The 13,888-nt window shown below is 36.4% G+C and overlaps 2 protein-coding genes across 5 annotated transcripts; one reads left to right on the top strand and one right to left on the bottom strand.

The window, feature by feature from the left end:
- Positions 1-4,231: 4,231 nt before the first annotated feature.
- LOC103705022 (FAD-dependent oxidoreductase family protein) lies at positions 4,232-9,935 on the bottom strand. 3 transcript variants are annotated; one of them, XM_088710454.2, is made up of 6 exons: positions 9,795-9,935; positions 9,271-9,726; positions 7,902-8,183; positions 6,831-7,264; positions 5,900-6,059; positions 4,232-4,870 (listed from the first exon to the last, which is right to left on the bottom strand). In XM_088710454.2, the coding sequence occupies exons 2-6, from the start codon at positions 9,559-9,561 to the stop codon at positions 4,757-4,759; spliced, it is 1,281 nt and encodes a 426-aa protein (XP_088566580.2). In that variant the 5' UTR covers positions 9,562-9,726; positions 9,795-9,935; the 3' UTR covers positions 4,232-4,756. The 3 variants fall into 3 exon arrangements, with proteins under 3 accessions (XP_088566580.2, XP_088566582.2, XP_088566581.2); XM_088710456.2 differs by having other exon boundaries at positions 9,271-9,667; positions 9,795-9,934; XM_088710455.2 differs by having other exon boundaries at positions 9,271-9,672; positions 9,795-9,929.
- Positions 9,884-13,041, top strand: LOC103705021 (uncharacterized). 2 transcript variants are annotated; one of them, XM_039132313.3, is made up of 6 exons: positions 9,884-10,011; positions 11,007-11,139; positions 11,619-11,685; positions 11,803-11,860; positions 12,178-12,349; positions 12,745-13,041. In XM_039132313.3, the coding sequence occupies exons 1-6, from the start codon at positions 9,896-9,898 to the stop codon at positions 12,904-12,906; spliced, it is 708 nt and encodes a 235-aa protein (XP_038988241.3). In that variant the 5' UTR covers positions 9,884-9,895; the 3' UTR covers positions 12,907-13,041. The 2 variants fall into 2 exon arrangements, with proteins under 2 accessions (XP_038988241.3, XP_008786817.4); XM_008788595.6 differs by having other exon boundaries at positions 11,619-11,860.
- Positions 13,042-13,888: the final 847 nt, after the last annotated feature.

The following is a 13,888-nucleotide window of genomic DNA, read 5'->3' as shown; positions in this document are numbered from 1 at the left end:
AAATGGGGCCAAAGAGGTGTAGGTTAACAAAACAAAAAATAAAAATAGCAACAACATGTAACTATTGGTGGCATATAGAATTATAGATGCAATACTACTCCTATATATTTTCTTTTCTGTATCAATCACTAGTATGTGGCAAATTATCCCACTTTCACAAGGGATGGTTTGTATTGTTTGGTTTTTTTTGTGCGACCAAAGGTTCAATCATCATCATCAAGGGATTAGACTTGCAAATAATCCTTTGCTTCCTAATACTGATAACTTTATTCTGTTATTTATACTTTACTAAGATAAATCTTAAAAATTCATATGGCGACACAAAAAGATTAAATGTAATAATAAGGCTCACTATTGATTGGGATGGAAAGTGTACCAAAAATTTTACGATAGCAATCATATAAATACAATTGATAATAAAAATAATTTTTGACAAATGAGATTAATATACATCACTAGTTAGCCATGGAGCAATCATCTATGGCCTTGAAGCATTCATTAACCCTTTCTATAATTAATCATGTTCATAATATAATTCATATAATAATTAACCAGAAGATTAGAGTACCAAGCAAGCTTTTTGATGTGACAATAGGGCACTAATATAAAGTGATCTGCCAAGAGATTTAGGACAATGTCCTTCACAGAGTTCAAAGCTACCATACAAAGAGAGTGAAACTGACCTCCTTGGCTTGTTGCCAAATGTCTATGGGCTAAAAAAGTTATGCTTCATAGCCAATAGGATAAGATACCGTGTGCTATTCCATAACAAGCATTCGTACAAGTAGATTAATTTCCGGATAAGACCAAGGAGGGCAACTATATTTAGAAGGGTACCGTTGGCATTCCAAATTTGGTGGCTTGGGTCCTTCTCAAAATCCCACGAGGAGGGCGACAGGGACAGGAGGATAAGTGGGGCCATCCTTATCCTATCCACGTTATTATTTTCTTTTTATTATTTCATGTCATAAATCTCATCAAAGCTACAAGCCTCAGATTAACGCGAATTAGCAAAAAAGAGCTATAATTAAAAGCTCTTAAGAGAAATAGAAAGACCACAGCTTACAAAATACTAAAACTAGCAGAATAAGTTTCTAAACTAATTAAATATGTCTTTTTGGATTGTTTTTAGACAGTAAGTAGATTGGAATGATTGTAGGCCAAGCCTGAGGTTTCATTTGCCATCTTAAATTTATTATTTTATATTTAAATACTTTCTCTAAAAGAGTTAGATATTTTTGGATTAATATTGAAGTAGTTAAAAATTCTATTAGGCTATCATTGTTCAATGACTAAATATTTTTGTGCGATATTTTATATTTTTCATGACCTTATAATTTTATCTCATGCCTATAACGCCTGTAGATTTTACTATTCTCGTGACAAAGATTAGATAATATATAATTTTAATTGGTTATCACCAATTTTTAGCCCAAGAATTAAAAGGCACCTCCAACATGCTCGCCATGTAGTATAGCTATTAGCCCATAGCTTTAAACAAGCACGCATATACAATATAACATAATATAATATAATATAATAAAGAGGCTATTGGATAAGTTGATAGAGCATCGCCATCGATCGATCACTTGCTAATGATCGCTCAGTTCATCTAATTAAAATCGATACCCTACGTAAGGGTTGATGGTGTTAGTATCCCCTGGTGAATAGGGCAGTGATTAATAGCGGATGATCTCTAGCTTTTTACAAGTTGATATCAATTTGATAAGGTTGAGTCCAGCCTTTCCTTCTTCCAAGTCGATATCAAATTGATAGAGTTAGAAATATCCTCCATTATATACCTCATGCTCACGCAACCACAACCTTGTAAATATTTCCTGGCAAGTATCTCACTTCCTTCATTATCACTCAAAAAAAAGATACATGACCAAATTGATAAGGCGGCAGATGTGGATGCCTGGCCCACGGATTGAGGCGTGCGATGCCATTGCTTTCAAATGGAATCGGATAAGCCCGTGCGCCTCTTCGAGTCAATTTGATCCCAAATGATCATTATATTCTTTTGTTAAGAAAAGGGGACAAACCCACGGCGGTTCCTTCCGCCGCCCACCGTCACCGGTGGTCATCCGGCTTCCTCTATTCATATATGACCATGGATATTAATTATATGATGGGGATCATTTTGTGGTCTCCAAAGCCTACCATTTGATAAGGCATTATTATATGGGGTTTGCACTAAATTCATGCAAAGAGAATACCCAAGTCTAATGCTGCAATCATTATTTAATGAGATGCGCGGTTGAGTTTGCTGATCGGTGATTCAGAAGGATTACTATGGTACGGACCATTTTGATTACTATGGATAGAGTTAGATAGGATACAGAAGCAAGAACTGCTATATCAGGAAGGTGACTCGTAAGTCAAATTTCCAAAGGCCATAGCTGGATTATACGACATCAGATTAAGATAATTTTTGGTTTTTTTTTTTTTTTTGAAATGAGGTATTCTTTCAAGATTTACAATGTGGTGTAATGCCTCTTAAGTGACAACACATCCAAATTCCATCGTTTGGGTTCTGAAATGAAACGGTCAAACTGAAAGTTTCTTTTTTTGAGAAAGATTTTGATCGGACGTATCTCCTAATTCGAGTAAAATCAAGCGAAGAGACAGAAGACAAAATTGATGTAAAAGTCGAGATCTACCTTACATAGAATTTTAGTTTTTTCAAGTATATTTCTACCATGCAGGTTTATTTTATAAAAGTAAATCCTATTAAAACTAGACATGAAACCCTACCCGAATTATGCAAGAATGGATCTCGCCGTTATAAATAAAGGCTAAGTATCTTGATTTTATGATTATCAATGAAAAAAAAAAGACGTAAACCCTATATTCGTAATCTTTCAATCATTTTTTTAATTTTTTTTTAGATATTTAAGCTTATAAGGTTGAGCAAATTCTTTTTTCTTTCCGATTGGATCAATTGGCCGTAGCATATTTAGTTTTGGGCGAAAGCTAAGAAAGAGGGTAAAGGCGAAAGCAGGTCAACCTACTAAATACAGTATGATGATATTGAATAACGAGTATCTTTGGAGTTGGGCCCGGTGAAAGTGCACGGTCAAAAGAAAGATCAGATTACAGAGGCAGCATGTTGAAGCTAAACATACGGCTCATTATATACCGGCTGACACTCCTTTTCATTTGAAAAAAGCCTTGAGATTAAATTTTGATGGTGACATTCTCAATTACTGTTTCTAAAACTAGAATTAAAGTTTGTATTACACAAAAAAGAACTATGAAAGAAGGATCTTGTAGATATGCAATGTCTTAGCAGGCAACGAACCAGTTGCGGTGCGTTGGCATGCACTGAAGAGCAACAACAGGTCTTGAATTCTCATGACTTGGTTTGGGCTGCAAAGCACCCTTTAAATGATGGAAAGAAGCTTCCAATTTTCTGAAGGCATCATAGTTGGGTTTAGCAGTATACAATGCCCAGGCTTGAATGGAACTAGGGCCAGCTGAAAACTTGGTTTGTGGTGGTGTTTCAAATCACTTGGTGGACCATGTAATCCATCACCCACACCAGTCCTATAAACTTTGATTTCCCAATTTTGTGGAACTTAATGACATGGAGACCAAGTAGATAGAAAAAGGATCTGATTGCAGAATGGATTTGTTTGGACTTGGGAGAACTGTTCTACTCCTTAATCCATTGTGATTTAGCTGGAATCTCACTGTGCATTTGATAATGATGGACCCAACGCTCACTTCCATCTTTGTGAATGTTCTTTGGCCACCACTCTGACAAAACTCCATGGGTTTCAGACATGTCTACAACAATGAGAGCTACCAATTTTGTGGGTTAGAAGGGACCTGTCCAGAGTCATTTCCTGGCTCAATAAAAACTCGTAGTCGGAATGTCAGAAGAAGTTTTTACTTAATGTACTGACATTGGCCAGGATGATCGGGGAGGGATTCTTACAGACTATCTAATGTAGTGTTAGAAGAATGCATGAATTGAGTTATTGCTCAAAGCTGCTATTATGAGTGTCATTCACAAAAGCTAACAAACATGTTTTGAGATGATTCTTAGTCTCTCTTATAATAATGAAGGATTGTTGTAATAAATTTCCTGCAATTGGTGAATGTAGCTGAGATGGCATGGAATTAAGTTATTGTAATAAATATGTTTGAACTGCAGTAATGATTTATAGATTGTTTCTCTGAAATGGAAGCAAAACATTTTCGCTGTAGAATTTGATGAAGATGATTTGACATAAACACATGCTTTAGGATGCCCTTTGGACATGTGAAATGGCAATCTGAATATTTGAAGCCTGCCTTAAACCTACACCAATCTTCCCATGCCACTAATTTGCCACCCTAGTGAAAGACAGTGTACCATACATTACCAATCTTTCCATGCCAACCATCAAAATTAGCCTTACGGCCATGATTGGAGCTAATTCTCCATCCTAACGAACTGAAAATAGTTTGATCATGGTTCGTTTAGATTTGTACATAAACTTATAAACAAAAGTGGCGCTGCCTCTTCCATGCCCTTTATAGTCCAAAGGTTCCTCAGTGCCCTCATCAACTCCTCTTTGAACCCTCTGTAAATAGATATGGTTATAGAACAAATATATCTTGAAAAAAGCTTAAGCGTATCTTGGAAAAGAGACAGGCACCAAATGGAAATACTCCATATAGTTTGAACCATTAGTTATGATTCTCATAGGGCTAAATGTAATTTAGCAGCAAGACCTGACCATGATAGAACTCCAAGAGGTAAATGTCATCTTGAACACCTTGCTGCAATGTATTCTGCAATTGCTAAGCTGGATGTTAGGCCAGGTGACTCTATTCCGAACAAATTAATGAGTCCAGGAACACCATGAATGTCCTCCCCCTGCAGGCAATGCAACATGAGTTGAGTTTTACAGATAGAAAAGAAAGGGTTAAACATACAGAAGAAAAAGAACTCAAACAAGGACACGTACAAGAGGCTTGCCAGACTTCAGCCGAAATTCTAGATGGTGATTATCAAAATTCATTTAGTATAAGCTATGGTAATTAAAAGAGTTATTGTTGAATCCTGAAATACCATTGTTTAAATTTTTGTAGTATGTTACTTGAATGAGTTCCAAAATTTTTTAAAATTTACTGATAAAATTCTGATTGAGTGTATTGTACTTGCTTGCATGTTCTCCAAAATTCAGATTAAGGCACATGTTTCATTATCACAAATATAACTTGCAGATTATTCATCACGAGTGCAAGGTAAAGATTCAGCCGGCCATCATATCTTCACTTAAATCATGAGGCTAGAGGCTGGTGCTAATCACTAATGTTTGGTTGACCACCTATTTATCTAAGATATCACCTAGCAATTCTTTATTTTCTCTTACAAAGGTACAAGGTTTTATCCAATTACAAGAAAACTGGCCATTTGATATAGAAAGTCATTTTCTCTTTTATTGCTCAAAAATAATTAGTGTCATTATCTTGTATACTATTTCCACTCTATTCTTAACTCTGTTGGAAATAATTAGCAATTAACCTCAATAAATGCAGCCTTAATTAAAAAAAAACAATTAAAAAATGGGTGTGTCATGCAACTAAAAATTTTGTGATGTACATTTTGTAAAGGCACTGCTGGAAATAAAGCTACAGGTCTCCTTTTAAAATTGCGACACTGAATTAGCTAGAGAAGGAATACCAATATAAGAAATACTCAGAAAGGAACATTCAAGAAGAACTGTCTAACCAACTCAGAATGTTAAGCAAAGACTTTTCTGGTTAGTATTGAGAAATACCTGCCATCTAAAGTTATACAAAAAAAATGAACCAGATCCTTCCTAAATCAAGAAATTCAGCAATAAAAGAACTAGAAAAACTAGATTCTGAGATGCTTTTATAAGTGCAAAAAGAAAGATACCTGAATAACAAAATCCCAAGGAGGTTGTCTTGGACCTGAAAGCTTTGGTCGAATCCCAGAATATCCAGGTTCCAGAGATCCATCTTTTAAATTAGGAAAATACTTCCTGATTTCTGGATAGAATCTACCTGAACGATCAGAGTTGACTGAGTAATCAAACCTGAAGCATGTTTAACATGTAAATTTTCAGAACTTCAAAGAGAGTTGCTAATCATTACAAGTAACTTTATATGCTGGAGAGAAGTCCATATTAAAAGGTCGCTCTGAACAGTAGCTATGCAATTTTTTAACATGTTATTACACTTCATCTGCTTGCCAGATTAACCGGAAGTGTGGATGGTCAGGAAAATTTTCATTAAAACGAACAAACTTCAGTTTTATAATAGAAAATTACGCCTCCTAAAAAAATGTAAAACAGGGATTGGTTGCTCTCCTATGGCATTTAGAGGAAAATCAATGATAATTTTGTTTGTGCAACATATTTGATTCCATTTTATTTTTTTTTTTGGGTGGGGGTGAGTTGTGCTTCTCTTTCAACTCACATTTTGGATAAGGATATTGCCATATAGGTGCCTCCCACTAGAAAGTAACATTAAAACCTCATGAAACCAGAAGCCAGAATAATTCATTGCAAATATCGAGATATTGAACCATTTATCTTCATCAACTGTTGGATAATAACCCTTTGTGCTAGATAAAGTTTTTTATTAAGGATCCACAGGTAGTTGCTTTGGAAAACTAGAAATGTACATAAGCCTCATGGCTGCAATAAGATGCAGCCAGTTATTATCCATGCCAACTATTTCAATATTTACGCATTCCTGGAGTTTTTTGGAGCTCACATATGAGTTATGGTATAAAAGCCCACAAACAATAATACAATGCTAGTATAACTATACAATGCTCGTATAACTAAGTTTTGTAAAATTACCTATTCAAGAAGCTTGATAAATCATCTATATTATCAATCCATTCAACGTCCGGCCCAAACTTGACAAAGCCATTCAAATCCAGTGTAACATGCACTCCAAGACCACCATCCTCTGGCATTGGATAAATTAAGTGGCTGAAAGGAGACTTAGGTTTAGAGAGAGTGAAGTAGCATCCGCGAGCATAATAAGCAGGAGGAACAACTCCCTGCTTAAGGCCATGAAATCTCTTTGCAAGAGGAAGGGCACTCAATCCTGCTGAATTAATTACAAGCTTGGGAATCACTACAAGCTGAGGCAACAAAGGAACATCCTTGGTATGATTTACAAGGTCCTTGCTCTCAGAAATGTGGAGATGGAGGCAATTATCTTCAAAATGACCACCGATAACTGTAGTATTATAAGAGAAAGTAGTTCTAGAAATTTCAGCTTCCCCCTGTATTCATGTAGTTGTGCTAATCAGGATATTTCTTCAAAGCTCTGTTATATTCTTTGCAAATGAATGTAGCGTTTCTAACAAAATAAGTCCATATATGACAACTATGAGGTGAACTCTATGATCCACTTGTGCTCAGACTTTATGACAAGATAAACAATCCATAACCATGAGGTAAGTAGGTAACCATGAAAACCTAATTCGGCAACTATTCAAGTTTATTTTAAAAACACAAATCATTAGAAAAGTTACTTGTCACTCAATCACTATCTTAACTGATTGAATGACATAGTTTTACTTATTTAATATGCAGATAAATGTCGTTCCAGAATCAGCAAGGAAAGTTTGATTTTGAAGTAACATTTTTTAAGTGAGAGTAGCTGTTGATGGGGACATTTTTCCTAGGAGGGCAGTACTTGTACCAAAAAAATTATATACCTCATTGTACTTGATAAATGACATAGTGATACCTCTTTCAAAGAGTACATTTTGCAACACATATTTTTATGGAGCATTAAATTACCCATATATTGTTAGGATGAATCAATCTAAAAATTCTAGGATGAATAGGACAAAATGAAGAATGTTGCTGTACATACATAACAAGAACTTCAGTCTAATAAGATGTAGAAAGTACCACCAAAGAAAGCATGAATGAGTGAGAATCAACTATCCCGGAACTAGGAGACAGCAATGCTTTGACACACTGAAGTTCCGGTTCCATTTGCATAGCTTGAGATCCCTCCATCATGCGCAGATCTTCAACCCTATTCTCTGTCCCCCGTCTCAACAAATCTTCCAACTTTCGAACTTCTGCAACACTAGTGGCAACTATAAGTTTGCCAGTCTGTTTATGGGGGATTCTCCGATCAAAGCAATACTTGTAAAGCAATTCCTTTCCTTTTACGCAAAGACTTGCCTGTAGAGACATTTCAAAATGCATAAGATTACTCCCAAGTAGCATGGCTCTTGTTTCCTCTTTCCTAATAGATATGAACAACCAAAAACTATAAGTTTGCAACATCCTTGATGTATGCAAACTTTTTACAAGGTAGCAAACACAAACAAGAATCTAGTTAATGATATAAAAAGACACAGCAGGGAAATTCTAGAGATTATGAGGACTGTGACCACTCAACCTCTCATGATTACCCAAAGATCTTTGCATTCAAGACCAGGTTGTGAAGCACAAGCATAATAGTGATGAAAGGTGGATAAGAAAACGAGATGCACTGCATGATAAACTTGTGAGAGGCAGCCATCCTCTGTTGGGTCAATATTTTGAGAATCCCGAGGCAACAGGTCATATTTTGTCCAAGGAGAAAAAGCTCTCAAGAACACTACCAAGAATGATGTTCCAAACATATCATTGAAATCTATTTGTTGCTAAAGAAATCACATATTTTACATGTCTTTAAAAGTAATGCCTAGTCTTTAATGCGGTGGGCAAACATGTTCCACATCTGATGGTAGAAACCAATCATGAATAGGGCCAGAAAGGCAATGACGGAAGATCACATATGAAGGCTATTACAATGGGGCTGTTTCCTGTATAATAGAAGCAAAAAGGTGCCCAAAGTAAATATTTTGGCTTAGTTTGGCTTGAAAACTTTAACTAAATTTCTATTTCAGCTTAAACAGGGTATTGTGAAGATTTTATAGCATGGTATCATGTGTTCTGACTTCTAAGAGAGAACAACTTCAGGATTAAGTCTCAAACGGGTTCTCTAGTTGTGCTTCTTCCAACACATAATAAAGATTAGAATATCAAGTTGCAAACTTGAAGAGACAATTTACTCCAGACCAAGAAATTGAAGTATTCTAAATGGGAATTTTTGAATACAACAATAAAGATCGAAACTTTATCACGTTAGCATACTTATTTAGACAATGCATCTGAAAAAGACATGAATTACTAAACTAGAAGAGTCCTCAGCCACCTTCTGCAAAAATTCTAACTAAATAAAAGAGAGATTTTGAACCAAGAAACAGAGAAACCTTCTTACTTTCAGGCTTTTGGGAGGGTAGTAGATCCCGGCATGAATCACCTCACTATTCCGAGAACTAGTACCAGTCCCAAACGTAGAGGCGGCCTCCACCACCAAAACATCTCTCCCCTTCAACGCAAATTCTCTCGCCACCGCGATTCCCACCACCCCGGCCCCGATAACCACAACGTCCGCTGTCTCCCTCGGAATCCCCTCCAATCCTCCGGCAAAACCCATCAATCTCGTGCCTCCGAGAACACCGGCGCCGGCGACCTTCCTCCCATATCTCCGAAGCGCTCTCCCCAGCATCGGGACAAATTTGCAATCTCCCGATTAGGGTTTCGACAAATCAGAAACCCTAGCCTCTAAAAAATCGCCGGCGGCATTATCACGCTCCGCGGATGCTTGGAATTAGCTGGGCTTCCAGTTGTCCAATGCAAAATAACGGTCCACAGGAAACGAGAAACGACTTATCTGGGATTGTTTGGAGGTGCAGCATACCGTGATTCACCGAAAATAAAATAAATAAATAAAGCTCTCACCTTGGCCGGCAATTGGGGGGAATTTGAGAGCTCTCTCTCTTCTAGGGTTTGTCTTCGAGCGTTTTCTTTCTCTCTTTTTTATTTTTGGGTGCGGTGGGCGAATGGAGGATGGAGTGCGGAGATGGTTGGTCGACATCTCTCAGTGGAATCCTTCTCAGGATCAGTTCTCCTCCCTCGTTTCTCGGCTTCCGCCGCACGAGCAGGCGGCCGTCACCCGGTGAGCACTTCTTTCTCATCTATTATGTTGTTTTTCTTCAAATTGAAATGATAGCTTGTAATATATTATTAGTGACATCTAAATGAACAGAAATGATAAATGTTTGATGCAGTACTGGATAGGATAACTTCTGAGATATTCTTAGTGACTTCTAAAAAGTATGGTGTTTTAACTTTCTTGAAGAAAAAATGAAACGGTATTATGCGGTTTGAGGTCCCTAAGTATCTGGAATTTGTCATCAATTCTACTTCTTTCATTCTATAGTGTGGCAGGATGTTTTGATCTTAAGAGTCGGCCCTTGATCTCTTCTAAAGCCCTCTCTCACCTGGTAAATTCCTTGTACTTGAAACTTTTGCTCTGACCATTTATCCAAAGGTAAATGTGACATTGTGATGTTTCAGAGATAGATAAGAGGGAGGAGCTACAGGGCTTACAAGGAGCGATAAGCAAGCATATGGTGCCTGGTTAGATTAACTATTGTGAGAAGATATGGTCAGTGTGCATAGGAGTTGGAAAGAGCACGAGGTTCAGGGAAATGTTTTTTTTCGAAAAAGAAATTGGATACACTGTTTGCCTTAAACAGGGGGAAGCTGAGCTTTGCTACCTTGTTTTCCTGTGCATGATGATAATATTTGCCTGAAAAATTGCATGGCAGCCAAAGAACATATATAGTGCTCTCGGTTTTAGTATGGTATTGAATTGAATCTTTTTTGGTCTCTACATTGTTATTTTCTTCCCCATTTATAAAGCCATATAAGAACTTAGCTCCTAAAACCACGGCAACTGAAACCAAGAAAGGCTTGTTAGTCTTGATTATAATTTATAAAGGAAGATTGGTTGAGTAAAGAGAGTTCGGCCTTTTTTTCTTTGCACTAATTGATTAGTTTGAGATAATCAAGTTGTTTCTTACCTCTCAATGTTTAACACTTAGAACTGGCTATGTGACAAAACTGGTCATGTATTCATTTTCTAACATCAAACTCACATTTAAATAGGTTTATAAAGTTCGAGGACAGGAAACGAGCACTTGTTAGTCGGTTGCTTCAGTACACAATTGTGCATGAAGTTTTGGGTATTCCATTTGGCAAGATAATCTTGGACCGTACAATTGAGGGAAAACCATATCTGGTATGGCGGTGATTCTATCAAAGTCAGTCTTATCACATCATATTGGTTAAGATCTGCTGTCTAATGAATCAATGTAATATGATCAAGGTACTTGGTTTTTAATTGAATTGTTGCATAAAAATGAAATATTAGTTCAGTATAATCGTCTTACTTACCAAAACAACAACATGTAGTTCAAAATAGGAAGAAAAAGGTGCAGAAAATGTGGTTAGAAGAATCTATTACCAGTTCTATGCTTTCTTTTATAGAAGTTTAAGGGTTTATCAAAAACCCTAAATTTGACAACCTTGCATTACTTTTAGGAGCCTCTTTGAAATATATCTAGATAATCCTATAGCATAAACTTTTTGTTTTGACTTCCCCTTGCGCAAAGATCTCATTCATGAAACTCATAGAGTATCTCATATATCTTTTTGCAGTAAACCTGTATCATTCATAGGTCTTATATTTGGTAATTTGTTTCTATCAATTTAATGCAGAATCTTGAACGGGACTTTCTGCTTCCAAATTTCAACTTCAATGCATCACATCATGGAAACTATGTTGGTATAGCATCTGAATCCGTTTGCCTTGTCGGTTTAGATATTTTTTCTCTCGTCGTCCCTCAGCAAGGAACAACTCTGGAGTTCATCCAGAACTTCTCATCATATTTTACGGTCTTAGAATGGAAGAAAATTGTCAATGCTGGCACTTCAGATGAAATCTTAGCTGAGTTTTGCAGGTACAAGATTATTAGCATGGTTTCTACCATGTTGCATTATGAAGTTTTTGATTTTATCAGTTGCTTCATATTCTAGACAATTGACTTAATAGCATAATGATATTTGCAACTAGTGCGATTATAAATCGCTCCTTATTTTCTAAGAAGCACTGGAAGTCCAATATTTTACTAGATTAATTATACTATCTCAAGCTTCAGATCAAGTTTGTATGCATACAAATATACTTGCTACTAATTATATGAACCTGTGAAGCAGTATCATCACATTGCCACGTACCTGCTGTAGATCATTGAAACTGCTGTGGCTTGTTTTGTAGGTATTGGTGTCTGAAGGAGGCATATGTCAAAGCGATAGGAGCCGGGTTGGGCTTTGGGTTGCACAGATTGGAATTTCATCACACAAATTGGACCCATATATCCATCCGCATTGATGGGGTGGAATCAAGAGAATGGAGATTTTGTCTGTTTGAGCTCGACAAAAGGCATTGGGTTCGTGCATTTTATGTGCTTAGTTCTTTCTTTTGCCCTTTATTCTCTTCTTTAAAATCTAACTCCTTCAAGGCCAGTTTAGATGCATTAACAGTTGTTTAATTATCAAAAGTACGAGCTCTTATACATGTACCATGAATAAACACATTAGTTTTTCAGAACTAATAAATTTGCCCAGTTTCCTTCAGCAAGGTTAAATACTTGCTAGCTATGAGAAGGACTATGTTCTCCATAGTAGATATTTCACAATCTGACACTAAGCCAGTCTGGTGGTCGTCTTTTATTCTTTAAAAAAATTGCATATTTTCTTACAACTGCAGTAGTTTTCTGAATCCTTTTTTGCTCAAATAATGACCATGGCTTAGCAGCTAACAGGCTTCTGATGGAAATTGCAGGCATCTGTTGCCAAAGGACATCCAAGGAAGGCTGTTGAGAGTTATCAGAGGGCATTAACTCATGTAGATATTGAGGATGAAGAGTATTGGAAGAGACTCTGTCTTCCAGAACCAGGTTTCACTCTACGTGCAGTGGAACAACTACTTCCATTATTAAATTGAGAGAACTTTACTGGCATTGGGCATATGCAAATGCATATGATACCTTGATTTAATGCTTCCTTTTTCTTTTCTTTTTTGTGGAGGGGGAGGTGCGGGTTGGAAGTGTTTGCAGAGTTCAATATTAAATATATTACAGAACTTCTAACAGACTGCAGAAGGGAGAAAGAAATGACGGAATCTCACAAAAAAGGCTGTTTTAGTTCTCACTAATCTGCATGACAAAAGTTGGGGACAATTGGTCGCATCTCATGTATGTATGTGGTAGGAGGGGCTTCCAGGATAGAGACATACCATGGGAATTTGTTTTATATTCTTGAACATGGCTAAGTTGTTCTACAGCAAGTGGTGTGATTTATTATTATTATTATTATTATTATTATTATTTTGAGTCTTTTAACTGTCTAAGAACATTTCTTGTCTTCAGAACTATTTATATCATCCTTTAGTCAGATCTCCCAGGTACTTCTAAGTATAATTAGATAATAGTTGTCTGCAACACATTCAGACGCCTTGATTCCTAAATACAAGGTTATTGAGTAAATTTAAATGCTTCTTGTATGCTTGCGGAATCCAGAGAATCTTGGTTGTGCAGCGTTAAATAAGAATTCTCACTCATCAAATACTGCTACCACACATGCCCCCTGTTTTGAGTATAGATTCATCGATTTATGAAAATGAGTTTGATTTTGTAAATAGCTATAAAATGAGTTTCATGAAGAAATTCTTCTTAATCCTATAATAAAATAAGTGGTTTTGTCAAGATCATTAAAGGAGAATTTTTGTTTTAGATTTTGCTCCTATCATGTTCCTAACTATGGTGGTTGAGAATCAAGTGAAAGTTCCATGCCCGTGGATAGATAGTTAATATTTCCTGAACAGTTATTGTTTTCTTTTTGCAGCCTAAATCATTGTTAGTTAAGAAACTTCTTAAGCTTTGTTTTAATAAATTCTGAACTGCTAAGATTTTCGATCAAATCAAGTT

Source organism: Phoenix dactylifera, chromosome 14 (genome assembly GCF_051530095.1).
Source record: "Phoenix dactylifera cultivar Ajwa chromosome 14, Ajwa_hap1_PhDact_Kaust_v1.1, whole genome shotgun sequence".
Taxonomy (NCBI): Eukaryota; Viridiplantae; Streptophyta; class Magnoliopsida; order Arecales; family Arecaceae; genus Phoenix; species Phoenix dactylifera.
The sequence above is the reverse complement of the archived record's forward strand: the minus strand, read 5'-3'. Positions and strand labels throughout refer to the sequence as shown.

What these genes read in the sequence shown, in the direction of transcription:
- LOC103705022 (XM_088710454.2), bottom strand. Translation starts at nt 9,561, where the DNA reads ATGCTGGGGAGAGCGCTTCGGAGATATGGGAGGAAGGTCGCCGGCGCC. An exon ending in CATTCATGCTTTCTTTGGTG is followed by an intron (nt 7,265 to 7,901) that starts GTACTTTCTACA and finishes ACATGAATACAG; the next exon opens with GGGGAAGCTGAAATTTCTAG. An exon ending in CTTGGGATTTTGTTATTCAG is followed by an intron (nt 4,871 to 5,899) that starts GTATCTTTCTTT and finishes CATTGCCTGCAG; the next exon opens with GGGGAGGACATTCATGGTGT.
- LOC103705021 (XM_008788595.6), top strand. Translation starts at nt 9,896, where the DNA reads ATGGAGGATGGAGTGCGGAGATGGTTGGTCGACATCTCTCAGTGGAAT. An exon ending in GAGCAGGCGGCCGTCACCCG is followed by an intron (nt 10,012 to 11,006) that starts GTGAGCACTTCT and finishes ACATTTAAATAG; the next exon opens with GTTTATAAAGTTCGAGGACA. An exon ending in AGCTCGACAAAAGGCATTGG is followed by an intron (nt 12,350 to 12,744) that starts GTTCGTGCATTT and finishes TGGAAATTGCAG; the next exon opens with GCATCTGTTGCCAAAGGACA.